At 40.7% G+C, this 27,843-nt stretch overlaps 2 protein-coding genes across 5 annotated transcripts; one reads left to right on the top strand and one right to left on the bottom strand.

The window, feature by feature from the left end:
• The first annotated feature begins 263 nt into the window (after positions 1-263).
• tulp3 (TUB like protein 3) lies at positions 264-21,879 on the top strand. 4 transcript variants are annotated; one of them, XM_061714581.1, is made up of 12 exons: positions 264-336; positions 8,071-8,112; positions 11,854-11,905; positions 14,537-14,699; positions 15,470-15,691; positions 16,223-16,350; positions 16,440-16,631; positions 16,759-16,871; positions 18,770-18,887; positions 18,970-19,068; positions 19,898-20,069; positions 20,154-21,879. In XM_061714581.1, exons 1-12 carry the CDS (start codon positions 317-319, stop codon positions 20,285-20,287), a joined length of 1,455 nt encoding a protein of 484 aa, XP_061570565.1. In that variant the 5' UTR covers positions 264-316; the 3' UTR covers positions 20,288-21,879. The 4 variants fall into 4 exon arrangements, with proteins under 4 accessions (XP_061570565.1, XP_061570564.1, XP_061570566.1 ...); XM_061714580.1 differs by lacking the exon at positions 264-336 and adding an exon at positions 5,255-5,404; XM_061714582.1 differs by lacking the exons at positions 264-336; positions 8,071-8,112; positions 11,854-11,905 and adding an exon at positions 12,645-12,908.
• Positions 21,878-27,589, bottom strand: LOC133424581 (protein mono-ADP-ribosyltransferase TIPARP-like). Its single transcript, XM_061715266.1, has 5 exons — positions 26,778-27,589; positions 26,523-26,691; positions 25,334-25,521; positions 24,651-24,923; positions 21,878-22,528 (listed from the first exon to the last, which is right to left on the bottom strand). Exons 1-5 carry the CDS (start codon positions 27,587-27,589, stop codon positions 22,030-22,032), a joined length of 1,941 nt encoding a protein of 646 aa, XP_061571250.1. The 3' UTR covers positions 21,878-22,029.
• Positions 27,590-27,843: the final 254 nt, after the last annotated feature.

The raw sequence follows: 27,843 nt of genomic DNA, 5'->3' as shown, positions 1-27,843 counted from the left end.
TCACTTTTTTTTTTAAATTGTATCTATGTTAATAAGAGCTGTCATTTCTCTATTTACTGTATAGTGAGCGAAAAACCAAGTCAAATTCCCTGTCTTGTTTGACCTGACTTGGCCAAATTAACCTGATTCTGATTCTGAACCAGCAATCATTGCTTCTCCATCTTTTCCTCTAAAAACGAATCCACCAATCAGATTGCGCGTAAGAGCGCAGCGGACCAATCACAGCGCTCGTTGTTTGCGCCCCTGGTAACTATGGTGTAACAGACAAAAGTGCTCCAACTCGCAGAAGGACTCTCCCTAGCAACCGCGGATAAACATGAGTTACTACACCATGAGGTGAGATTAAAACCGCAACCGTACCTGTTCACCGTGTCCGTCCTTGTTCTGTTTTTGTGTTTTATCGTGTGTTGAAAGCGTGAGGTTACATTTTTGGGCTGAGAAACTCGCCTGCAACTTTTATAAAAAGCAGGATTTGGGTGCAGGAGAGGCTCGGGCTGCTAGCGTTAGCTCCTAACGGGACTGAGCACATCTGGCAGGAAAACACTCATGACAGCTGATGCTGGGGATTGTTTTTACTTCATATCACAAGTGTCGGTCACTCAATGGTTGTTGAGCTCGAAAAATCGCCTCCAGACACGACTGGCGAGGGAACAAGGTCGGGAAAACATTAACTAGACATCTAACATTTCATCAACAGGAGTGTTTTGCTTTGATAAATGTGCTCATGCTTCATGGTGTTCACATAGATGAGTTACAGTTCATACGTATTTGTAGCTTTATTGATTCTTTAAGATGACCCTGGCTTCAGATGTAGCTATTTTTTCTATGTAATTTGTGTTTGAGCTTTTCCTGTCATGAAAAAAACAAATGGAAAGCCTTTTGGTGTTTAGATTCCACTAATCTGGTACTTTATTTTTATTTACAGTTCACAAACGTATGTCTGTCATAATGGCAGCACAGAAAACCTCACTAAAGCTCTCACAAGTTAAGATTTGAGTACAGAGAAGTAGCAAAGGGGGTGAATCTTCGTCACGTCTGAGCATGCTTGTGTGTGTGTGTGTGTGTGTGTGTGTGTGTGTGTGTGTGTGTGTGTGTGTGTGTGTGTGTGTGTGTGTGTGTGTGTGTGTGTGTGTGTGTGTGTGTGTGTGTGTGTGTGTGTGTGTGTGTGTGTGAGGATTCAGGAAAGATGTTGTTCATCAAACACCCAAATGAGTAAAACGATAATTTCCTGTAAATGATCTATTCTAAGTCATGATGCATGGACTTGTCTCTCCCCTACACACAGAAGTTCTTACAGTATTATTATTTTTTGACCATCCTTGTAAGTCTTGTGTCGGGTAAAGGATTCATGTGTGTGCCATGGAAGAGGCGGCTGTATAAGAGTTCAACGATTTGATCAGAGATATCATTTCATTCTTACAGCAAGATAGAAATCCAAGCAGCCCCCACCCTTTCCTGTTACAGTCCCAGTACGGTTATTTGATTTTTATCAATTCCCATAAAAAGAGGCCTCACCTGATGCCTGGATGGTAAATAAATAAGGCTACGATTTATACTGAATACAAAATAAAGAACTGGTTACATTTTTAACATATGTACTCTGACACTACTAAATGTAGCCACAATGAATAGAAGGATCTTTAAATTACCCTTTGTGGTGGAAATTGTTGTTAATCCAGGGATATTCTTACCAGATTTATTTTTGATCTACATAAACCTTTGTTGTGTCTGTTAACTGGTTCTTAAAGTCCTGTACAGAGTAGTATCCTTTAATCCAATATATCTGCCATGGACTGGTGACCTGTCCAGGGTGTACCCCTCCCTTCCTCCTATAATGGGCTGGGATGGGCTCCAGCAGACCGTTTAATGTGTTTAGGATCAAGTTAAATTCATGAATAATCCAATATAAATTTTGTGAAAACATAGTGTAAATCAGTCAATCATAGTGAGTTTTAACCTGAGTCAAATACTGAGCTTAAGATGAGGAACATAGGGTTGTTTAACAAAAATCAAACCAAAAGAAAAAAAAAAAGAGATACGGGCAATAGTAAGTACCCCCTTGATTCAGTAATATGTAAATGTACCTTTAGCAGCAATATGTCTATTTCCATGAAAGGGGTTCTAGGGTCGGTTACAGGGTCACCTTTATCATAAACAGCCCTGCAATGACTATTTTTGGAAACCTTAATGAGGCCAAAATGCATCACAGGCATGGGTTAGGTACTCCCAACGATTAGAGCAGGTTATATTGGTCATTCATCTCAGAGTCTGCTTCGAGTAAGAGTCGTCTCCTCTCATTCGTTGGCACCAGTGGAGTGCATGTAAATGGCACACAGAAACACAACAACCGTCTCAGCTCCTTTAATGATGAACTTGTCACTGCAGCTTTTTCTTTGTCTCTGTTCATCACAGAGGGAATATTGGCAACTGCCTTGAATGCCTTTCACTTGTAAATAATCTTTATTAAAGTAGCTTTCTAAATTGCTTGTGAATGGTTTATAACCCTTTTTCAGACTGATCTTAAGCAGCAATTGATTCTGTAAGACATCTGCTTGTCTTTTTTCCTCTTGCCATTGTGTTTAAACACACCCGATTGCTCCACAGCAGTTAATTACTAAAATGTCTGCTTTTGTAGAGGTCTGCATACTTTCAATTCATCAGGGACTGATGGTTAGTTGCACCTGGCTGCAACGTACCCTCTTAAATCCTGCGGAAACCATAAAGGGGTACTTAGTATTTATCACATATTTATTTTTTTTCCTTTTTAGGCTTGGTTTTGTTAGATAAAAAATGGGAGGCTGTAAAAATGGATATATTGTTGTTCGTCTGAGGCTGTATTTTGCTGAAAGTAAGACCCACTACAGTCAGATTATTTTTATCATGTGTTTATACACGCACGTCCGCCCGCACACAACCATATTACGAAATGAGGGGGTACTAACTTTTGCAAGAGGCTGTAAGAAATGCATGTTTTGGCAGAGCTACCGGGAGTGTTTTTCTCCAGATGTCTGTGGTTTCAGAACACTTTTGATATTGTGCCAGTTTAATATTGTGAACACGGCAACAAGCTCACTCCTGATCAGAAAACCAGATGGATTGCATATTGCTTTTACACATTGCAGCTTTTCTAAAAGTTTAAAAAAGACTTATTCATAATTTGCACTTAAAATAACTTGTAAAAAGATTGGAAAGCTGGATTGACCTCTTGTAGTTCTTTCCTAATTTCTCACAAATTAATGACTTTTAGTTTATCTTTAGGAGCAATGAGAAATTGCAGACTTTTCCCTTAATGTTTTCCTGAAAGTAATGTACTTTTTAAATATTTTCTCCCTTTCTCATCAGCTGGTGACTAACAGATAATATGCCAGCTTTTCCCAGTTAGAAGTGCCAGGGCAGGCATGCTGGGATGACACATTGGAGGAGTGACAGTTTGCATAACAGCATCTCCAATGTATTGTAGCAAATTCTGCTCATATGCGTGCGGTGTTGAAAGTGGGAGGATAATGACGGTTTGTGGTGATTCGTGGCACTTTAAATTCCCAGGCATAGTGGTTAACATAAACCGAAGGCATACTGCCATAAAATAAGGATTATATTTGTCAGACTAGAGCTATCAGATGATAAGTAATGATGGCCAACAGTTTTCTGCGTTTTTATTGCTGGCTTTCAGACAAATATTTGCAGTTGTTTATTGTGTATGTCTAAGCAGTGCAAACTAGAACATTGATGTGTTTTGTCTCGTCACCCCATGCGCTAAGATGAGTCTTCTCCTGTGGCCTGTGGTTGAATATTTGTACTATGGACTTTAAGCTACATTTTTCTCTTAAATGCTTAGAGATTTGGAGAGAATCTTGTGTATTTATTTTTCTCCATATACCTCCCCCATGTTAAGTGTGAGAGAACCACAAATCCAGTTTCCAAAAATCCTGGGACACACTGTGCAAAATGTGATTTCACAAAGATTTCTCCGGATTCTTGGAGTCATTTGCTGATATTATGTCTATGCAGATAAATGTTTCCAATTCATTTTCATCATTGATGTGTTTTCCATGTTGAACCGCGAGTAAGATGAGATTTTCAGATAATTCGAGGGATTTTAATTACATTCTACACAGGACTCCAACATTTTTTGGAACTGGGGCTGCACATCAATTTTTACAAATATTCCAGCGATTTCTGGATGCCCTTAATGAATCAGCGTTTCAGTCGTGCTTCAGTAGATGGAAATTTATGCTTCTCTTATGTCGCCTGAACAATTTTTGAGCGCGTTACTTGAGATCCCCGTGGAAAATGATATTATTATCAACTCTTACGGCTTATTTCCATCGTTTGTTTTGAGCTCAGTAATTACTCCCTCTGGGGAATGATTCCCTCACTTATCAACTGACTTATACACCCTTTAATGTTGTCTCTCAGGACAAACGTGCACAATATAGTCCTCATTTTCTTTATAATTTCTTTTCTCTCAATATAAATAAACACTGAATAAAAAAATGTAAGCCACTGGTTTCTTAGCAACTAGATGGCGATTCTCACATTGAGGCTGCTTTTAGAATGGGGAATGTATAGATTTTTCTTTTTTTTAGTTTTGGAAACAGCATGTGCTTTTAATGATACTGTGACTCATATGCAGACACCCAGTATAAAACTAATCCACTAATGCTGACTGAGCTTTAATTTTTGGAAGTGATTTGGTCTATTTAAAGTCCAGTAAATGTCCACTATTGCATAAAACAGAGATGCCAGACAGTGTTTGCGTAAGTGCTTTCATATACGTAGTCCCCCATAATGAGTCAGAGGTAATTGCTGCAACTGATTTGAAGGTAGATGTGCAGTAAAATAAAGCAACATATGTGGCAGCAACTATTGTTACTGATATTTTTTAGAACTATTTCCATCCACTGGGTAAGAAAGGCTCCATATAAACACAAATGGACTAGCAAAACTTGCTTCTGTACTCCTGCTGTCAGTCCTGCTTAAATAATCATGCTGAGATTCATAGAACATTGAGATTCTTCTCCATTGCTGGCTGAATTGTGCAATACACTGGTATTCAGGACTGTCACTTTTAGGTTTATTCCTTCCTGGATCCTGTACGTTGCTTCAAGTGTGCAGTCATGGTAACAGCACAAGCCTCACGACCTCAGTGTCTCAGTGCTGGGTAGCTGTCTCTCCCAGGGGTGGGGCAAAGTGTAGCCACTCTTTCTCACTGACATTTAGTGGAGATATTAGAGCCTGTTGGACTTCCTGTCAGGTTGGACTGCACCGAAGCTTTGACCACAAGTGGAGCTGAAGATTTTTGTGATGCTGTAGGACATACGCGGACTAACATCCCTGCATTTACATCTATGGACACTGTGAAAACTGAGAGGTCGCAGCCCACCTACAGCCGCTGGTCATACAGGTAGCTGCATGCATGTTTCAGTTATTGGTTTTCTGAGAAAACAGTTTTTTTTTTATCTTTAGATGCAGTTGGTCAGCATAGTATGACCTTTTCCCTTTTAAATCTCCAGGTACTTTATATCTCTATTTTTTTCATGCATTTTAGTGTTATATGTTTGAAAGAGATCTGAGTGTCATTGTAATGCGAGATCAGTGACGTTTCTTCTCGTAATTGCCTAATCTTCCGTCCTTTTGCTCAGCTGGCTGGAGAGGCTCCGTTTCCTGCTCATGTTTCTATTCTAGACACATGTCGTTACTTATTCAGGGCATCAGGTTGTGACCGTTCGTTGTAACGAGAGTTGATGGTTAGACTCTGTCCAACCTTTTTTTTTTCCCCTTGTGTCTGTGTGCTGCTGGCTGGTTGACTGGAGCAGCCATGTAATTAACAGCATGCTGCTGATGAGTGTGGGAAATCTTTACTTTCTCCGTGCGCTTATGGTTGGTGGTGATACACTTATTATTCACACAAAATTCTGCCATGAAACACCTTCACTGAGCTCTCCAGAGTCCCAGTGGGGGTTGGTTTGCATGTGGTTCAACTGGGCCTGTCCAGAGACGCGGTCAGGGCTTAAGTCTCTATGTAGTTACCAGCTCCATAGAGGCATATGAAGTTCAGAAAAAGGGCAGATGGATTCACTACACAGTTCACACGATGTACCAATAGTCGTGTTGTCTTTACTGCTAGAACTGTGCACCTAAATATCGGAAAGAAAAACCTGCAATGGAAACAGCTTGAAAAAAACTGTCAAATGTCACAAGAACCTTTTTACGCTCTCAGGAAGTGGGTTTTCAAATATGTCCCTACTCCAGTTTAGTGCAAAAGTTTAATGGATGCTTCTTCATTACGGCTCCCTTTCTTCTGCACGTCTCCAGCATCACTGGATGTGACGTTGTTGGATATATGACCAGACCAAGAGGAAGATATCGATGCCACACATAAGGGCTTTGCCTTTGATCATCTGCTGCCTTTTTTGCAATAGTAGTTGTCCCAATAAATTTTCCACAACTTTAAATGTTTCTGTCCATCTTCTTCAAAGTCACGATCCTCTTCTTCTTTGTTTTGAAGAAAAGCCTTGAGATCCAAGGAGAGTTATGTTCATATAAAGAAGTCTTTCCAGATGGCACTTTTCAAAAATTATGCTTTTACTTTGCCTAATAACACTTTGGACTACACGTCCACAGAGCAGCACGTTTTGTAATACCACTTTGGCCCACTATATGTGCTCTTTGTTGCACATTTATAGTGCACTCACATGTACGCGGTGAAAGTGTCCTGAGCATCACCGTCCAGTTGCATTGATAGAGATGACATCAAACGTAGCTAAACTCAATTGTGGATTCCGTGCAGGGTGTGTTGCTGCTGCCCAAAACTTCATCAATCACCTATCTTCAACTTTTGATGATTAAACACAAACATTAGCCGATCAAACTGAGGTTATAAAGCTAGTGATAACAAATTAAATCGCACAAGGGGGAGGAACAGTTTAAAAGTACGGGGTTAATTTGTGTCACATGCACAAAGATTAAAGTGATTTTTTTAATGATAATGAAAGCACATCAGAAGCCCCACCCCTTGAATGTTGATGGAGCATTTCTGTATGAGTCTACACTTACATGTGGACTTTATTGTAAAACGCTGCCCCCGTGTGGTCACAAGTGGTATTGACAAATACATTTCATGTCATCATTTTAGTTTCTTCAAATTACAATTTTGAATGTCAGTTAATTCACTTTTTCTACTTCCAGAGTTTTTGAATTGTATAGGTGGAAATTTTGATAAAAATGAAAAAAACTGAAAAATCCATAATGGTATAGTGAAAAATTCATTTAAAATTGAGCAAGTTTTAATAGTTGAGCTGTTTTCAGCTGGGCAATATTAACATTAGATTATTAATAGCGTTAAAACCGTTTTAGCTCTAATGTTTCTACATCTATTCATGTTATTGTGTACAATTAATATTCACCTCTTAAGGGTCTCTGGCCAAAGGCCATCTGAGTAAATATTTATAACTTGAAATGGCCTCACAAAGACGCCTTGGCAGATCAGATGATGACTTTTTCAGTACGTAAGTCTTTGCATCATAGCGCTCAAGGCTTCCAATTACTGTTTTGCGCGAGATGTGGCTGGAGGTTTTTAATCAATGCTGGTGGAAGTGTGCTGTTGACTGAGGCCCAATCTCCATGGTTACCTTGGTCTGACACACAAGTAAGGGACCTTCCCTTGTCACCCAAGCTGTGGCGAACTAATGAAACATTGATCACTTACAGCTATGAAGAGGCTCCCTGTAATTACTACATGTGTGTCTGTATTTGTGCACATTTTACAAGAACATTTGTAGTAGGGGACATTCAATCAATATGAATATCTAATGTAATACTCTAAAAGGGCTTGTAATTGACATCACTGTGGGTCCACAGCTGTCTTTCTGCACACTTTTACTTTAGTTTTCTTCTATTACTACACTGCATTAGTTACAAATTCATCAGTAAAGCTATATTGTAAGATGGGATTTTATTTATGTGCTACAGATTTCCTGTGTTGTTTTGTTGTTTACTTTGTTGCTGAACTAATTAAACATTTCACTTTCCATATCCCTTGTTCTTCTCTGTGCACTCTTTCCCTTGAAGACCCTCCAGCTCGGCAAGCTTCTCTTCAAACTCTACATCCAGGTAAACAACCATACACACCACACAATCTAATGACAGGCCACAAACAATGTTCTCAGACATCATAACTGTTACTGGTCACATTCCTGTGTACAATCTACATTTGGCGAAATAAAGCGATTTCTGATTCTGAATAACCTGAAGATCATGGGCAGATGGAGGGGTAAAGCAGTTTTAATCAAAGATAATCACATATGAACCAAGCACAGGTACACAAATAATTACATGCACAGTTAGTGTGATTAATTATGAGAATTAAGATTCATATCAAAAAAGCTAAAACCTTTCCAATAAGGCCAATGTTATTTTGTACTAGCCAAGTAGACCATGTGACTTGAACATATTATGGTGTGGCAGGTTAGGGGAAGTTCTCAAAGTGCAGGGACATTCATGCCACTTAAGAACGGACAGAAACCCAAACAGGTGAGGAAAATCACACTGAAAAAGTGAACGATCCTGCGTAATCAATCCCGTGGATGATGTATAATTAACTCAGTAAGGTGTCCGGAGTTAGCTGTGGGTTTTTTAAAGGATGGTGCCTTTTCAAGAGACAGTGGTTGTCGAGAAGTCTCCAACAAGATATGACATTTTGTTTGTATCCTATTCTGATGTTTGAATGTGACTTCCTGTTGTGGCTCTGTCTCGAGCTGGGTATCGATTCCGATTCTTAAGATTCAGAATCGATTATCACCATTTGATTCGATCTGATCCGATTCGATTCGATATTGATTTGGGTTAGTGTTTCCTGGATTATATGACTGTAAAATAACTAGTGAAATAATAATTTCACAATAATTATTGTGAAATAAGTAAGAAATAAATAACTCAAATAGGCATTTCAATATCCATTTAAAGTGCAAAAAAAGAAAGAAATTGCAACAGTTCAAGCAGTAAACAAATTATTTTAGCTTGTCTGATTTATTCTGTCACCAGACACACATCTTGCCATGAAGCACCCGGCATTTTTCAGGTATTTCATGACAAACCGTGTCCGATAACAGAGAAACCAAACAAGCTATAGTAAATATAGATAATATGAACTTCATTGAACTAATATAATATTTAGAAATTTGAGCTGAAATGTCCAGCATTTTCTCTAAAGAAAAGTTAATTAAGTCCAGGAGTTTTCAAAACTACTGGGACTACTGTGATTAAAGTTCATCAGGCAAAAATGTAATGATGGAAAAAAAAATAAAAATAAAAAAATTTAATTAAAAAAAAAAAAAAAAAAATCGATCTTTAGTCATACAAATTGATTTTTAGGAAATAATATGAGAATCGATTTAGAATCAGAAAATCGATTTTTTCAACACAGGCCTAGCTCTGTCATTACCAGAGTTGTGCAGACCTTGATGACGACCATTAGAATCCAGTGTGTTGATGTAGGAAACATCTAAAACATGCAATGACGGTAGATTTTAAGGACTTGGGTTGAAGACCGCTGCTTCCTCAGCCCACTCACTTAAACTTTACTGAGCATAATACATCAGTCACCTCAATTATTTTAAGGCAACCCTGTATATCTCCAAGCCTGGCTGCTCCCAGAGGATTAACCACCAAATAATACATTTTCTCCGCCGTTGCTCTCTAATCAGCAGTCCAAATCAAATTCTGTGGAGCCTCTTTTTGCAGCAGTAGCTTTGAATGTTTATTGGTCTTCAAGAGACAGGTGGGTGTATTTATAACGTCCAAGGTGGAATAAGTGCTTGGATGTTTCTGTTTTCTGACAATTACGAAGGAAAAGTGCGCAGGATCAGGCTAGATTGAAAAAAATTTAATAAATAAAAAATACATGAGAATATTTCTGTGCGTACTGATTTTTTAGATTTAATGAGTATGCCCTCTTTCAGCTTTGAAGCTGCTGTCTTTTACACATGAGACCCCTGAAGCTTTGAAGTGGTTAAGAAATATGTGGTTATGTGGTATTAATCACAATTTTGTACTGGCTAATATGCCAGAACTACAAGCTCTTACAACACAGAGTTATCAATGCTCGTTTTAACCTCAGCTGAGAAGCTCGGGGGAAAATGGATGGTTGGATGAAAGCTTGTAATTACTTGCTGATGGCTCGCTTCAGGTGTCCCTGCTCAGGCCACGAACAGGTCTATAACTCTCCTCTTTTCCTTACCAAACCCAAATAAACATTCTCATCCATGTAATTAAGTCATCCAATCATTTCTCTCTCTCCTGCACTCAGCTCTATCACCAACCTCCGTTCTCAGGTGTCTCATCGCCCCCCAGGAGACCCACCCACCAGTAGCAACACTGAGGCATCTTTTATTGTTTTACAATTTGGGCTGCAGGCCATAATGACAATTATGACACTTTTGCAAGTGTACAATGGTCTTTGTACAAGCATTTCTTTTTTGGGCCTTCAGAATTCATCTTTTAGATTGACAAAGTGAAATGTGTCCTCCCTTTGAATCTGCAGCCGTCGAAAGCATATTAGAGAGAGTAAAGGAGGTGGAAACGGGGAGTCACGATGAACGAGTGAGATATCTGAAGAGCTTAGCACATTTCTCATCCCGTAGCCTTAATCCATCTCTTTAAAAAAAAGTCATTTCAGCCTGGCGGACATGAGATATTTAAAGATTCAGTCAACGGGAAATGATAAGAGAGAAGAGAGAGTTATTACATCAGGCTGTGTGACTGGTTTCTTCATGTTCTTCACAGAGAGAGAAAAGTGGAGCTACGATACTGGAGCAATGCTCGTTAATGAAAAGAGAGGATGCGTCCATAACTTGATATTTCTATACAGTTCTCCAAAGTGTGATCCATTTAAATATATTAATTTGCGTTCTCCTTTCCTTTTCTGAATTGCCAACCATGGTGATTAATATTTTATATATCTTATTATATGACCATATGATTATACAGGACTGTCTCAGAAAATTAGAATATTGTGATAAAGTTCTTTATTTTCTGTAATGCAATTAAAAAAACAAACATGTCATACATTCTGGATTCATTACAAATCAACTGAAATATTGCAAGCCTTTTATTATTTTAATATTGCTGATTATGGTTTACAGTTTAAGATTAAGATTCCCAGAATATTCTAATTTTTTGAGATAGAGTATTTGAGTTTTCTTAAACTGTAAGCCATGATCAGCAATATTAAAATAAAAAAAGGCTTGCAATATTTCAGTTGATTTGTAATGAATCCAGAATGTATGACATTTCTGTTTTTGTAATTGCATTACAGAAAATCACAATATTCTAATTTTCTGAGACAGTCCTGTATAATTTAGTTTTTCTTTTTTCCTACCACCTCTCCTTAACCTCATGGTAATCTAACATGCTCATGGGAAAGAGCTGAGAGACCACTATGGGGGGTAATTTCATGACTGTTGACCCAGTCCTCCGAGTCAGATCCCCCTGTGACCCCTGCTGTCGTCCCGCGCTCTTCTCGCCGTAACTTAGCAACACGAGCCAAGTGCCCAAGGTAAATCAGCAGGAGCTCCCAACAGCAAGGTGTCTCTTTAGACTGACAGCTGTTTCCTGTTGGCGCCTTGCTATTTCTTTCTAAAACCCATTTTTATATATTGAGTTATGATGTGGTTTTGAGCTCTGCTCCCCAAATATTTTAAATGATCCCATTTCTTTCTAGACTCCAGGAAAGAGTCGTCTTGTAATAATACAAGGGATGCCCCCTACTGGTGTGATAAGGAACTGCAGATTCAGCGTGCATGCTTTTAGAAACGTGTGGGATCTTTCCTCATGTTGTCTGCTCTTCTTCTGCAGTGGCTTTGAAGATGACGGTGCCAGTCTTATGCAACAAAAGCTGGAAAAACAGGTGGGAAACTGAACTTCATTTGCAATTTAAAAACAAAAAACATGCCTCTTATTTACTTTTCTTTAGTATCTGCTTTTTTGTCACTAGTGTGTGTTGGTGAGATTTCTTTTTAACTTTGCCCATTTTCACTGGCCTGCTTATGTATCATTTTAATGCTCGTCTTTGTTCACCCACAGATTACACTGACACGCTCCCTCCTCTGTCACATCTGTTCTATCGTTTCCTCCATAATCACGTTGATCCTAAACCGATCGATTTAAGGTGGAATCTGTACTCCCACTTTCTTAATTTGAGTTCAAAGGTAGAGGACCTGGTGTGGAGCGCCTGGTCGTGCGTTTGCACCACAGTCCTGCACACTTTCAGCTGAGCCCAAGCGGCCTCGCTGCAGAGTCTTGTTCTTATGTAACGCATGACGACAAACACAGATGCTCCTCCGCTCAAAGGGGATCAGATCTTGATTATGATATGGAGTTAGAATCTAAAATACACTGTAATCCATTCTACGCTGCCCTCATGCCGAGTTTCGTGTTTCCCACGCCTTTACAAACGGGCAAAAAGCACCAGGGGCTTTGTGGCCGTCTCACTCCGAGCACACCTCCCAGCCTCTTTCTAATTCCCCCTTTCTCCCGCTCCGCGTCTCTCTCCAGCTTGAGCGTTAATGACTGCTCATTCAGTTGGCAACAGAGGCTGCGCATACATGAGCACACACACACACAGACACACACACACACGAGCACACACACTCTCTCACTGGTGCTTGGTATTTGGCTGGGAGATGGACCTTTTCTGTCAGAGGAACACACAATGCAGGCGAGGTTGTTAGTTTATCGACTGTCAAACTGAGCTCCAGAGCAGGAATGAGGGCGAGGTGACAGTGTCATCCACAGCAGGAGGAGAGAGAGTGTAGCTTCATCTGATCTCCTGAGAAATGGAGTCTTTCAAGTTGACATTGTAGAAGAAAGTTAACCTTTCCCCAGACCTTTTAACAATCACAATGGAGCGGGTATGTACTCTTGAATTTTTCCTTTCTACAGCGTTTATTCATTTTTCTTTTTTAAATATCTCGATGTGAAGCTGGTGATTTTTTTTTTTAATTTCTCACGTGGGAGGGTTATATTACTTCTCTTTTTTCAGTTTATCAAAAAAGTACGACTTGTTTGCAAAAGCGCTAATGTACGAGAACAAAAAACTGGTGTCCCGCGTCCGCTTTAAAACAAATACCTGATGCACATTTGCCATGTTTTGGCTAGCACAGGAAGGATTGTGAACGCCTCAGTGAAGTCACATCCTGATCTGTAAATGCCAAGTTCTCAGTCTCAACAAAAGAAAAGGATTACAATGGAGTAGGTTAAAATAGCCCACTGCAGAAAAAGACGTAACCCTTCCGGATCCGCTGGAGTCTTAATCAGGTTTTAATCAGATTTTTCATTCCTCTATGCTCTTTATTGTATTCATTTATTTTCTCGCTTCCTCTTTGCAGTTCATGCTTGAATCATATTGTTCTTTTTTTTTAATCTGTCAAGGCAAGTCCTGGCTTTTATTTTTTGTCATTCTCATGTAAAAATCCTGTAGATCCAGGTTTTTACACATCATGATAGGAGCCACAGAGGTTGTTGTAGTTGTGGAGAATTACAAAGCAGTGAAACAGATTTTCCCAGCATTAGCAGGGCGTATGGGTTATGAAAGCTCCTCGGCCTGGCAGATATGAGACGAGGCCTCCTGCTCTCTTCCAGCCCGCTAAGCAGCATCACTTAACAGGAGTTGTTGTTGCGCATTTGGCCCACTAATTAAAGAGCTTGCATAATTCATCGGCTGCTCGGACCACACTGCCGATCCGGAGGGTAGAGGACACAACATGGCCACAGTGAAGTTTCTGGTGCTCGGTGTTTAAACCACTCCACCGACTGCAGGCCGCTTCCGACTGGTCTTCACATTCAAGTAACAGTTACGATGCAGCGTTTAAAAAAAAATGTTTCTGACTCGTAGCCTGACAAAACACTCGCTGGGATTAAGTTAGCCTGACTTCAGTTAGTTTTGCAGGATACTAAGTGAGATTTTCATCTTCACTTTGCTTGTCTAGTCCTGTCTTTTCTCTCTTGACTTTCCTCACTTCTTGCAACTGTCCAGTGTTTGCACCACTTCTCCAGCATGGGTTTTTACACTAACCATATTTAAATGTTTTCTGTTTCCAGCAGTAACAAAAAAGTGTATCTGAAAACTCTTTTTCTCTTGTGACATCAAGATAAATATTCACTTTTCCTGCCAATAATCTAAACTCTAAATGTGGATTAAACTATTGCAACCTAAACCTTTCTACGAGGACTTGATATATTTGTCCCCTGAAGAAACTCAATACGTAAGTATAAAAACTATTTGAGGAATTAGACATTCATCTTGAATTAAAAATAGACTTTGCTTTTATTTTTATTGGCATCGTTAAGGAATTCAAGCACAGCCGTCCTGTTTTAGGTCTTAGCGAGTTAACAGAAGTCCAAGACGTGTTAACGTTTTAAACCCAGGCTATATTTAGCCTCTTAATTCAATTTAAGCCTCTCAATCAATGCTTTTTACAAATGTGTAGCTGGTATTTTTTGTGCGTGGACTGAGGTCGTGTGGCGTCTGTGTTCTCAGAGGGCTCTGCTGGAACAGAAACAGAGGAGGAAACGCCAGGAGCCCCTGATGGTTCAGCCCAACACAGAAGGTCGGCCTCGTCGCTCCCGGACACGGCGCGGCGAGGAGCAGGCCCCTCTGGTGGAGTCTCAGCTCAACATCACCAGTGATGTCATCTTAGATGGTGAGAAAACGCGTCATAGCTGCAGCAGTTCCTTTCAATAACAGTGCCCCCTGGTGGTCACATGTGGTTTTCTACATACAGTGACATTCAACAAGATTTCATACCAGGGCGTTGTTTTTTCTGCCAGATTTTATTTAGTCAATCTCTTTTCTTAAAGGAAACTGACCTGTGCAGTCTGTGGGTGGATATGGGAGGGAGAATGGGTGGGTATTATGGGTGCCTTGGCTTTCGGTTTTTTGTTTTCCCTTTATTTTTTCATGTTTTGTTTCCTCAGGAGTTATTCTCGCAGCTCGGTTTAGACATTTGTAGAATTTATTTTTCTTTTACACACAATCGAGCCCAACTGTGCTTTGCTCCCTTTTTTGTGAGTGTTTTTTTTATTTTTTTTTATTATTTTTACTATTATTTTTATTTCATCTATTGTTCAATTTTTGTGTAAAAAAAAAAAACAAAAAAAAAAACGATCATATGTCTAAAACTGTTGCAATTGAAGATTATTTGTTCAATAAAAATATTTGAAACAGATTTTATTCAGTCTGAGCTGATCAGTTCCCTCTCTCTGTGAACGGGCTGCTGAGATGTAATGAGTAGTTAAAATGTCTAAATTTAGCACACACTTACATATGTTGAAGCTGTAAACATAATTATGCATCTGAGTTGTCAAGTCTTGCTATGAGCCTTTTAATCCACAGCTTAATCTCCTGAAGGAACCTGCAGAGCAACGCATGAGAAGCCCTTAGCTTATTTAAGTGGTATGTTTTCTGTTGTAGGCATCGATGGACCAGCAGCATTCCTGGGATCGGAAGCCCCTGATATGGGAATGAAGATCCTGTCAGTGTCCCAGTCTCAATCGCCCCAGTCTCACCACCAGCCCCAGTCCCAGCCCCAGTCCCAGCCCCAGTCCCCCGCTGCTGAAGAGACAGAGCGGGACGGAGACACAGAGACTCTGCTGGAGCCCAAGATAGATCTACATGAGATGCTGCAGAAGCAAGGTGAGTTTATATCAGACTTCACTGCCAAACATCCACCCCCCCCTCTGCGCTTTTATTGTTTGGCTGGCATTTTCATTTTCCCTGACAGCACCACGGTCGATTCCCAGGATTATGTTGGGTCTTGTTTTCTGTGGACCACCACTGCCTCCTGACAGTGAGTTAAAGTGGCTGAGAGCTGCAGCCAAGAGCCACAATCAGACTGCTGAATCCATGAATCAATGACGAGACAGATGTTTCAGGGAGTCCAGACTGCCAGCAGTCTGCTTCCACTTCTACATGACTGCATCACTCTGGGATGTAACTCTCATAAAAACATGCAGTGTTGCATAATTGCTTCAGAACCTTCTTATGATATTTCAAAGATGAACAAAAAAACAGTTAAATCCACTCGAGGGACAGTCTAAAAGAAGCTGAGATGCTTTGTTGTGGATCTCAGAGGCTCTGAGCTCATTCTCTTCTTTCATCTCCTGTGAACGGGCTGCCGAGTAAAGACCCTCGTGCATCATTAAAGCTCTTTCTCGCTTTCGCCAGGCCTGTGTGGAAGTATGAACTTTGATGAAGCCAGCGATGCGGAGGAGGACGAGGAGGATGAGCGGACACGGTCCGGGTCCTCTCACACCGACAGGCCGGCCTCGGCGGCCAGCGGGAAGGACGTGTCGGTGAGTAGCTCAGTAACTCTACCTACCCTAAAAATGAAAAAAAGAGTGTCTTTAAAAACAAAACTCTTGACTGTGTTTATTCCACCTAGGAATCGATCATTCCTGGATCCCCCTCGATGGAAGGCTTGTTTGCAGACGCAGCTAATCCGGAGGAGTTTGTTCTGCGTCCTGCACCTCGAGGTGTCACTGTTAAATGTCGAATCACCCGGGACAAGAAGGGCATGGACCGTGGCCTCTACCCCACATACTTCATGCACATGGAGAGGGAGGATGGCAAGAGGGTGAGCTCTGAGCCCTAAAGTCTTGTGAATTATCGTGAATGATTTTTGTAAGGGAAGTTAAGTGCTCTTTGTTGCCATCATCAAACTGAAAAACTATATTTTTGTTTTATTACCTTTTTTTTCCTAGGTGTTTTTGCTGGCAGGGCGAAAGAGGAAGAAGAGTAAAACATCCAACTACCTTATTTCCGTAGACGCCACTGATCTGTCGCGGGAGGGAGAGAGCTTCATCGGTAAACTGAGGTGAAATCATGCTCCTCTGTTATTTTGATTTCTGTTTTACCGGCTCCGAGGAAAAAGAACATTTAGTTCCCTCCAGTTCTTCACTTCACCTTGAGAGTTTCTTATGTTTTTTTTAGTTTTTATTTTAAAGATTTACCCCAAGAGGATCGTATACAATGAAAACAGCCGTGGACCCAAAGTGGACCCCTTAACAGAAGGAGGTCACAGAAGTAGAAAACTTAACAATATGCACAAAAACCCCAAAACCGTAGGTTGCTTAAATGTGACTTGAACCAGTCAAGAGCTGTACCCTTAAAGCCTGTTCGCTGTTCAGGATCTAAAAAGATTGAGTTGGGCAAAGATTTTGCTTCCCACTTGTTCAGTAAATGTTTCATCTAAGAGTTTATTGCAGTGTTACTGCTTTGCGGCCTGCCACATGTGGCCTGCCAAGTCTTAACTTGTGACATAAGTTAAAGCCAGTGGTTTTCTGACTATGCAAAAAATGCAGCCAAAACAACTCAAAAAGACATTTTAACCAACTAAACTGTCTAAATGTGTAAGAATAAATGATAAAAATGATTACTAGACACTGTGATGGAATAATAATTTCATCATGAAACCACTCTGTTCAGTTCCGACCAGTACTGTGGGTGTGAAGTTTGGGTTTAGCTGTCTGACACAGCCGCAAATATGTTGTGTTGAGAACTGCATTTTATTTTATCTAAATAAAATTCAGCTCTGTTTTAGTCAAACTGCTGTTCTGGCAAATCTGTGTCACTCCTGCGTTGAAACTTGAGACGTACATCTGACTCTTTTGCATGCAAAGATGAATAATTCACTATCCAGAGCCGTACTGCCAAGTCTTTATTTTTGAGTGCTTTTATATTATTTTAGTCTTATTTAAATGTATCTAGTGGTGAGAATGTGTTGATGCATAGGTATTAGACACTTGTTTCCACAACAGACAGAACAGTTGCCAGTGTTGGTGACCTAGAAGCACCACAGTGGCCAAAAAAAGGGTGAAAATTGCACCAACCTGGCAACACTACACACTTGCATGTATGTTAATGATGTTTGACTAATATACAGGACTGTCTCAGAAAATTAGAATACTGTGATTTTCTGTAATGCAATTACAAAAACAAAAATGTCATACATTCTGTATTCATTACAAATCAACTGAAATATTGCAAGCCTTTTATTATTTTAATATTGCAAGCCTTTTATTATTTTAATATTGCAAGTCTTTTATTATTTTAATATTGCTGATCATGGCTTACAGCTTAAGAAAACTCAAATATCCTATCTCAAAAAATTTGATAATTCTGGGAATCTTAATCTTAAGCTGTAAACCACAATCAGCAATATTAAAATAATAAAAGGCTTGCAATATTTCAGTTGATTTGTAATGAATCCAGAATGTATGACATGTTTTTTTAATTGCATTACAGAAAATAAAGAACTTAATCACAATATTCAAATTTTCTGAGACAGTCCTGTATAATATTGTCTATCCACATGCTTGATTTCTGATCAATCAAAGAAGGGAACCAGATTTAGAGAAACAAAGCGGGCGGCAACAACCAATTATAATTTTAACACAAAGAAGGAAAAGAGATGCATGCTTTGTCATATTTGTCTCGTTGTAAATGTTCCATATTTAAAACCCTTTTTAACTTTGAGTTCACAGAGGGCAGTATGTGTTTCTCATTCATCGACTTCAACGGTCTGTGGTTTTAACCAGTTTCGGGTTTTTTTTTTGTACTGTTCTGAAAACAATAAAATCCACATGCTCAGCCGTTACAAGTGGCGCCTTTTGCTCCAAATGTGCAGCGTTCCAGCAGTTAAAGCCAACTCACAGCAGCAGCTGGGTGAACCGGCGAACACATTTCATCAGCGGTGGGTTTTTACTCCCGCAGGTCCAATCTCGTGGGCACCAAATTCACTGTGTACGACAACGGCACCAATCCCTGCAAAAACCTGGGGACGCTGCTGGAAGAAAGCAACACCCGGCAGGAGCTGGCCGCCGTCTGCTATGTGAGTGAAGAACAAGAGATGGGGATGTGTTCACTCATTGTTTTGAATTAAACTCATACTTTTTTGGGGGGGGGGTTTACAGGAAACCAACGTTCTGGGGTTCAAAGGTCCACGCAAAATGACTGTAATCATCCCCGGTATGAACATGAACTTTGAACGAGTTCCTGTCAGGCCTCAAAATGTGAGTCTATCCTAGTAATCTAGTGTAAAGTAGGGATGGGCGGTATGGACTAAAAAATGTATCACGATAATTTCTGGCATTTATCCCGATAAAAATGACGATAAAAAAATACCAATTCAACTCCACCTTTGTAACTATAAATCTATCACCAAATTCAGTCTTTGGAGCCCCTAAAACACTGCTCTAAAAGAATACTAAATACTACTAAACGTCATCAATGGGAATTTTTCTTTCTTTCTTTCTTTCTTTCTTTCTTTCTTTCTTTCTTTCTTTCTTTCTTTCTTTCTTTCTTTCTTTCTTTCTTTCTTTCTTTCTTTCTTTCTTTCTTTCTTTCTTTCTTTCTTTCTTTCTTTCTTTCTTTCTTTCTTTCTTTCTTTCTTTCTTTCTTTCTTTCTTTCTTTCTTTCTTTCTTTCTTTCTTTCTTTCTTTCTTTCTTGCTCATTTCCTTCCTTCTTCCCTTCCTCTTTTCTCCCTTCCTTCTCCCCTTTCCTTCCTTCCTTCCTTATTTCCTTCCTTTTTCTCTTCCTTCCTCCTGCTCTCTCCTTCCTTCTTCCCTTCCTCTTTTCTCCCTTCCTTCCTTCCTTCCTTCCTTCCTTCCTTCACGTACGTTGTGCGTGGATTTAACACAGAACCATAAATCAGCTTTACACAAAAACATCATCATCAGGAATTTATCGTTTTTACCGCGAGATGACAAATTCTTATCGTGGGGAATTTTGACGGTTTATCGTGAACGGTAAAATATCGCCCATTCCTAGTGTAAAGGCCATCAGGCCTGATTGTTTCAGGGGGTGATAGAGGGGTTTAAACCTGGATGTTTGTGTGGCAGGAACAAGAGAGCCTCCTGAGCAGGTGGCAGAATCACTCGCTGGAAAACCTCATCGAGTTGCACAACAAGGCCCCCGTGTGGAATGACGATACCCAGTCCTATGTGCTAAATTTCCACGGACGTGTGACACAAGCGTCGGTGAAAAACTTCCAGATCGTTCACGACAATGACCGTAAGTAGTTTTTTTTTTTTTTTAGATTTAAATCACATTGTTGGAAAACAAACCATCGGCTGACCAGAGTTGTGGTTCCTCCAGCCGACTACATCGTCATGCAGTTTGGCCGAGTGGCCGAAGACATCTTCACCCTGGACTACAACTACCCCATGTGCGCTCTGCAAGCTTTCGCCATCGGCCTGTCGAGCTTCGACAGCAAGTTGGCCTGCGAGTAGAAGCAGGAGCTGCTTGTAAATCTCAGCTCTCTCGGTTCCTGCATGGCCCTTTTTCTCCTCCTCATGCAGTCTTACAGGGTTCCAGTATGCATTTTCCCCACCTGTGTGCCGTACACGTTTAATGCATTCAAGCGGAAAGGTTCAAAGGGAAAAGCAAAACTCATAATCCATCAGAGCCGGGGGTGTGCGGTCTCAGTAGACACCAAGTGCAAAAGGTTTTCCTGGCATATTTATGACCTTGTTTAAGTGTATTAAAATCAGATTTTCTGTTGCCTTTTACATTTTAATTCGCTCTGGATTTGGATTCTATATAGCTTGAAGCATAAACCATTTTGTGTTAAAGTATTTTTCCTGTGGCGCCATCTGCTGGATTAACTAAAGCTTTTTTTTAAAATGTTTCTGTTTTCCACCAGGTTCAGTTTCACTACATTTTCATGCTTTTCTCCAATTATAGCTACACTTTATACACGTCACAGCTCATTCTTATATCTCTTATTTGTCCCTGTGTGAAATTCTCAGAGGCAGATGTTTTTTTTCTTCTATTTTTCTCTTCTCATGTAAATGAAAGAATATATGCAGACTTGCACATTTTTAATAGATAAAAACACATACTGTATGTAAAAGAATATAAGTTCTGCCAGTGTCTAAATGGCAGAAAATATATCATGTCATTTAAGACATAAAACTTTTAAATAAAGGGATGGAAGTTAAAGATTAAAACACTAGAGAGCGTTTGTGATATTATGACCAGATGAAAATGAACTTTAAAATCTGTTTTCTCTTTTCTGCATTCATAACTGAGGAGTAAGAGCATTTCTCTTTAACTGCTAATACTGCATTTCTTCTGATTAGTTCCTTTTTTTTGTTTTAATAATTTTATTAAAAAGGGAAGCGTTGTGTATCAGTGATGGGCAGTATCACGACTACACGGATCTGTCATCATTAAATGTCCTTTATGTTGTCAGTTCAGTGTAACGTACGTTTCTGTCACATGTGAATATATCAAATCTTACAGTAACTATATTTTAACGATTTCACGACTGCTGCTGCTACAGAGCGGTGGTTTTAAGTGCTCGGCAGGGTATTCAGCTGGAGATGATTTTCAGGGACTGATTTAGCTTACCTCCCATCTAAAGTTGGATTTTCCTGCTAAAATAAGAACATTCGATCTGTTACAGTCGCCCTGTACAAACTACCAACACCTGGTTAGGTGTAAAGATTGAATTCTGTTACAAATTTTTCAAAAATGAGTGTTTGCTAATAAAATCCAGTTGTCATTTTGTACTCTACTATGATGAAGTGTGCAATCTAATTTCGAAGAATAACAAAAAAAAAGATTTATAGACATGAATATTTTTGAATATGCGCTTTTTACTGAGAGGAACGTTTCAGTACAATCAGGAGCCTGAAGTGAACCAATAAAATGATCAATCTTTTGTACTTTTTTTGGCTGATGTGAATAAGTTCAGTGAAAACATTATTTATGTGAAGAAACAAATTTGATTCTGAACACACGTAAGAGGGAAAACTAAGGAGATCACTTCTGTTGAGTGTAAAACTTGAAATAACCAAAATAAAATCATCTTCAGAAACAGTTTCAAATGCATTTTCTTCTTCTTCTTACTACAAATGTGGAACTTCATTGCACATAATCCATAAAGTTGTAACTTAATGTGAACAAGCTGAACATTTACTCGTTTTCACTATCAACTGAACATCATGAATTGCTGAACTTGGAGCGACTAACTCGCCTGCTTCACGCTCGTCTGCACTCCCTGAACATGCTGAATTTTAATATCGATAGGCAGCTCTCTGTAGCTGATGAGGTAGTACGGGTAGCACTGGCAGCTGTCGAAGACCACAAATAGGCTGGGCTTCTCCTTGCTGTCGGCGCAGGCGTCGTAGAAGACGGGGGGCTGAATGTTACAGCTGATCGGCGGTGGTCGGCGGTAATGCTGCCTGCCCAAGCTCACCTTTCCCACCAGGACTTTGGCCAGGAACATGTGGCGGTTCTCGTCGTCCGCCGGCCGGTCCGTGTAGTAGTGGGAGGTGCAGGCGGTGGTGGCGAAGTAAGAGCCGAAGCCGTGGGAGTTTCCGTTGACGCCGGCCAATCGGGGGTCAAAGTTGTGGCGGCAGATGCTCTCCACGGCCTCCATGGTGGTCCCGTGGAAAAGATGCCTCTCCAGGGTCTTCTGGGAGTTGGCCCGCTGCGTGTGCTTGTGCTGCATGTGTGCTTTCTGCCTGCGATGGAAACACGGGTACGGTTGTTACAAAGTGGTCAGTTAACAGGTAATGGCCGGGTTTCCCAGATCAGTTAAGTAGTTCTTAACAGCGAAAGACTTCTTTCAAACCTTCTTAAGGAGCCTGTGAAAGAAAATCGCGTTTCCCAGAGTTGCTCTTAGCTTAAGTATCTCTTTCATTAAGAAGGAAATGAAAGATGCTGCTGACCCAGTCTTTCCAACCATCTTAGTGAACAAAGACTCACAGATCCAGCCGCGTCAGGCAAATCAATATTACACCAAGCAATGAGATATTAAAACAATGCACCCCGCACAAATTTTGATTTATTTTATACTTTAGATTTATATTGTTTAGCATTTATTGGTGACAGCAAAGGGGGAAAAAAAGAAAAATAAGGAATAACAAGTGTGTTCCTGTATATGCTTTATGCGCACAAATAAAATGATCATCATGAATATCATTTATTTGATAATTTGGCTGCTATACAGCATGTTCTCGCTGCAAATCAACCGCGTCACCGTGCGCGAAGCAGAACTGTTTATATGAACGCATTCGTGCGTCAGCACTTCAGTCCCCTGGACGTGCTGTCGGACCGGGCTGTCAGACCGGGACACCTGCGCCGTGCCCGAGCCCGAGCCCGAGCGCACCTATGTGATGACAGGGAAGCAGCAGCTGAAGAACGAGATCCTTTGATGAATCGTTCATACAGTCTCAAATATAATCAATGGTGTCGGTTTATATTAAAGAATCTTTTTGCCCAGAAGAAAAAAGAGCGAAGACAACGACCCATAACTATTTTCTTCTCTTGAAAAAACCCACCTGCCGACTCGCGCTGTATACAGCGCAGCATCATTCAGAAGAGGAGGAATACGTGCGAGGCGGGGATGATATCTGCAATCTGAAGCCCTCTAGAATTGTAAAAAGAATTTCACTTATCACGGGTTCTTTTTGGAACATAACCCCTGCGAAAAACCAGGGTTTGCTGTAATTCCACGTTGCGATTTGCGAAACTCGCCTTCTCTTGGCTCATGTTTTTGAACGCACACACACGCCCAGCCCGTTTACTCCCGGTCTCCGTGTGTGGGGAAAAAAAGCCTCACTGTAGCCAGAAATAACGGAGTAACACACCGTTTGGATGAAAAAGGGTCATTGAATTATATTTATCATCTTAATTTTTCATTATAACGCACAGGCAGCAGTGAATTAGTGCGTTAGGCAGCAGTGCTGCGTGTGAAAATGCGCTGATAGTGATCGGTGATCGATTTGCCTGGCATCGATTCATTTGGTTTCAGAACCGTACAGCTGCTCCAAAGAGCGTCTGAAAGAGCGAAACTAAAGGACGGTGTTAAGAAGTCATCTGGGAAACACCCGTATCTTAGGATTCTCTCTTAGTTCAAACCTTCTTTGAACCTCTCTTAAATCCTTAAGAGAGGTTGGATCTGGGAAACCCGGCCAATAAGTGTCACCAAGAAGCAGCAGGGCTAACTTCAATACATTTTCATTCTGCAAAAAAGAGCCATAAGAATAATCAGTAGAAAACGATATAGAGATCCAACAAATCCAATATTCCTTCAGTTAAAATTGTTGAAATTTCATGAATTAGTAGATTATAGTATTCTGCAAATTATGTTTAAAGCTCATAAAAAAAACTTTAAAATCAACATTCAGAAAAGATTTGAAAAAAGAGAAAGCAAGTATAACAAAAGGAACAAAGATTTTTAAAAAACCAAGATGCAGGACAAAATTGATGGAACGTTGTGTTTCTGTTAAAGGAATCAGTTTATGGAACAATCTGAATAAAGAAAACAAAGAATCCAAATCAAACATTACCTTCCAAAAAACAATTAAAGCCTGTATGTTAAGTAAATATAATGAAGTATGTTAGTTAAGTTTGATTGACATACCCATAGACGGCGGTAATTTTATTTTATTATTTACTTAGTTTTTTTTTTTTTATTTGTAATTTATGTCATTTGTGAATATATTTCTTGGAAAAAGGGGCAGATTAGATAATCTTTTTTCTGCTCCCTTTTCATTCACAATTTATGAACATTTGTATTTGTATTTGTATTGAATTGTTTGTTTTATTATTGAATGAAATAAAGAATAAAATGAAATGAACCTTTGGTACTTATCCCAGTGGAACCGGTTCTGGACCTGCTGGATGTTGACTACGTCCATCTTGGTCTCAGGCAGGCCCTCGTGGAAGAGGTCTTGGACTATCCGGTAAACCCGTGATCCTAACGGAACGTCCACGAGGCAGAACTCCCGCTCTGGGCTCTGACGAAGCCACACCGGAGGGTACCAGGAGCTGAACTCCTCCAGAGGATCCACGCTGAAGTTGGACCATCTAGGATCACATTCAGGTAGGTAATAATCCAGCGGGATTCCTGTCCTAAAGTGTGAAATGCAGAAGAAAAAGACAGGAATTAATGACTGATAGGAGAGAAAATATGAGAAACGGTGAAGTTACACCACAGACATCGGACTGGCGTATTTCCCATCCGCAGTTGTGTCGTTACTGCTAACAAATTAGTGCACATTTTCTTCCTCCTAAAAAAAAAAGTCAAAACCTTCCTTAAAATGTGTGGCTAGAGTCCCAAAACAGTTGGGGAACCTCCCAGAATGCAACTGGGCATTTTCCTTTATTATGACTCGACTTTCCCATAGTTTGTCCTTTTTCCCTCTACAGCCACTGTTCTGCAGGTATTTCTGTTATTCATTTATTCAACGCGCTTCTTCTACTTACTTTGCAAGAAGAACAAACTTCACACAGAAATAAAAACAGGGACTGAGGACACCAACTTCAGGTGATGCTGCATGGAGCGAGGCGAGCGGTACACGGGTCTGCAGGTAACATCTCTCTTGAAGTTGGTGCTGACGTTGGTCTGGGTCATGGTGGTGAAGTCCACAGTGTACTCCTGCTCGTCGATATAGAAGGAACACGATGGCTCCTTGTCACTCATCTTCTTCAGCAGCATGTCAGACTGATTCTGTAAACCAGAGCATGAAGTTCATGCAGGAGCTGACGATAACTTTACAAATGAAAGGAGGGAAAAGTGGCAGTAAGGGCCTGATTTACTAAAGGTTTGCGTGTGTAAAAACGTGTGCAAACTTGACATCACCCGCAAACCAAAGTGCCAGCTGATCTACTAACAGCGTGCAAAGAGGACTGCGCCTCTCAAATGCACAAAATAGCACACGCTGTTCATTTAGTACTTTTGCCCTGATGAATAATCAATATGGGGCGTACCCGCCAGAAATCGCTAAATACTGGGAGGGGAAAATGCAAATAGGGTAATTTACCACACGCAATGAGATTTACCAAGCCTGAAAGTTATTGCGGGGATTGTGATTGCGTCTGTATTTAATACGTTCGAAAGGAAGGTGCTAATCTGCCCAGCATTACGCACCGATGGCTGCTGTTATTGTGGCAAGGAGGCGACATCGCCAAAATCAAAGAATACGCAGAGAGAGAGTCTTTATTCTGCTGCATGCTATTTTAAAAATGGTTGCACAAGTTTTATTAAAGGCCACTTTTTCTTTAGTTCTTCGCCTTATATCTTGCCACCTTCTTTTAACCTCATCTGCCGTTCTTTTTGTCTTACCAACTGCATTTATTCTATCGCAGATTTTCTCCGATATTGCGTTTCTTTTGGTAATGTTTACATTTCTTTGCTGTAGTTCATGAATGTGTTTATTTGCCTCTTCCACTAATATCTCTAACTCCAACTTGTCAAATTTCATTTTGCGCTTGCGACTATCCTGCTTTCCATCCAGACTCTCCATGGCGCAAACCCTAAGACACGCAACACCTCATTTAAATACTGAGGTTTGCACCTGTTATCAATTGCGCAAGCAATCTTAGTTGATCACCCGCAAAACACACAACAACAGCACGTGCAAACTTTTTCAGTGCACACGCAATTTAGTACTCTTTATTTAGGATCTTAGTAAATCAGGCCCTAAGTGTGCAAAATTGGACGTGGATCACCTTTTTGTACTCTTCATACTTGGTGTCATTCCACCAGTAGATTTTCCATTTGCTAGGGAAGAAAGGATTCCTGCGTTCACAGTCTGAGTTGTCCAGGCGTCTAATCGAGTCGTAGTAGTTAAGGTCATTCAACTCCATTGTTTCAAAGTCGAGAGCGAAACGCACTCGGCTAAAAGAAAGTTTAAAACAGTCCATCTTTTTGCATGTGAAAGGAGTAACAAAACGAAGATGACAAAGAAGAAGAATGACTCTTACCCGTCGTTTAGGTAAACAAACTCTTTGTCTGGGTCGCAGTACATCCTTTCCAGGTGGACCTGAGAGTGGAGGGGCACGTCGACCCACTGGTGGAGGGATATGGACCACAGCTGCCAGTGGAACGGGTACGGGGTGTGGTGCATCCGACAATTTATTCCCGAGTTACAAAAGCCCAAAAGGAATTTGTCACAGATGTGGATGGATGAGGAGCTCTTTGTGCGGTACCCCGAGGGGGTGACCTGCAGCTCGCTGGGGGGGGGCATAGGTGACAGGCTGGTGGACGGGATCTCCATGCTGGTATTCATGTACAGCTGGGGTTGAAGGAAGGCAAGAGGCAGGGAGACCATGAGGGAGGACGCTGAGGTGGGATCTGGAGGCATTTCTTGCTCAAGGCAAGAACAGGTCAGCGTCTTGCTGTTTTGAGGGGAGAGCAGGACATAGGAGGTGTCCTGGGACATACCCCAACTCTGAATCTGTGACCGCAGGTTGCTGCAGATGCCACAGGAGAACTCTGAGGTCTGTGCCACGTCGGTGGTGCTCTCTGCGTTCCCCGAGGTCGTGCTGCTCTTTTGTCCGGCGTCCGTAGGGGTCAGATGGACGCTGACGCTGTAGGGACTGACGGACCAGGTGAGGTCCGCCTGCTTGGACCAGATGGCGTCCCACACCGGGGAGCTGGTGTTCAACACAGCCGGGACCTCCAGGATGAGGAGAGAGGTGTGCTGGGACCTGGGGGACTTGGAGAGGGGCTCTGCAGTCTCCACCTGCACGGCCAACCTTCTCTTCATTCCTCTGGTGCAGGGAACATCAGCCATCGGGAAACTCCTGTTCATTAAAAAATAAAGTTATACAGTTCACTTCCGTCACACTGGCGCAAATAACATGGTTTTAAAAACATATTTTCTTTCATTGTGATTCAGTGCAATATTGCTGGAGTGAGATGCAGAGCTGCTACAGTCCAAGGACATTGAGTTACATTTAACAGTGAAGACAGTTATATTTGGTGTTTTTGCTGAAGACAAGAATTTGGACTTTGTCCTTAATAATTTGGTGTTATTGGGAAATTCTT

This window comes from Cololabis saira, chromosome 23 (assembly GCF_033807715.1).
Source record: "Cololabis saira isolate AMF1-May2022 chromosome 23, fColSai1.1, whole genome shotgun sequence".
Classification (NCBI taxonomy): domain Eukaryota; kingdom Metazoa; phylum Chordata; class Actinopteri; order Beloniformes; family Belonidae; genus Cololabis; species Cololabis saira.
This window is presented reverse-complemented; position numbering and strand designations above follow the sequence as displayed.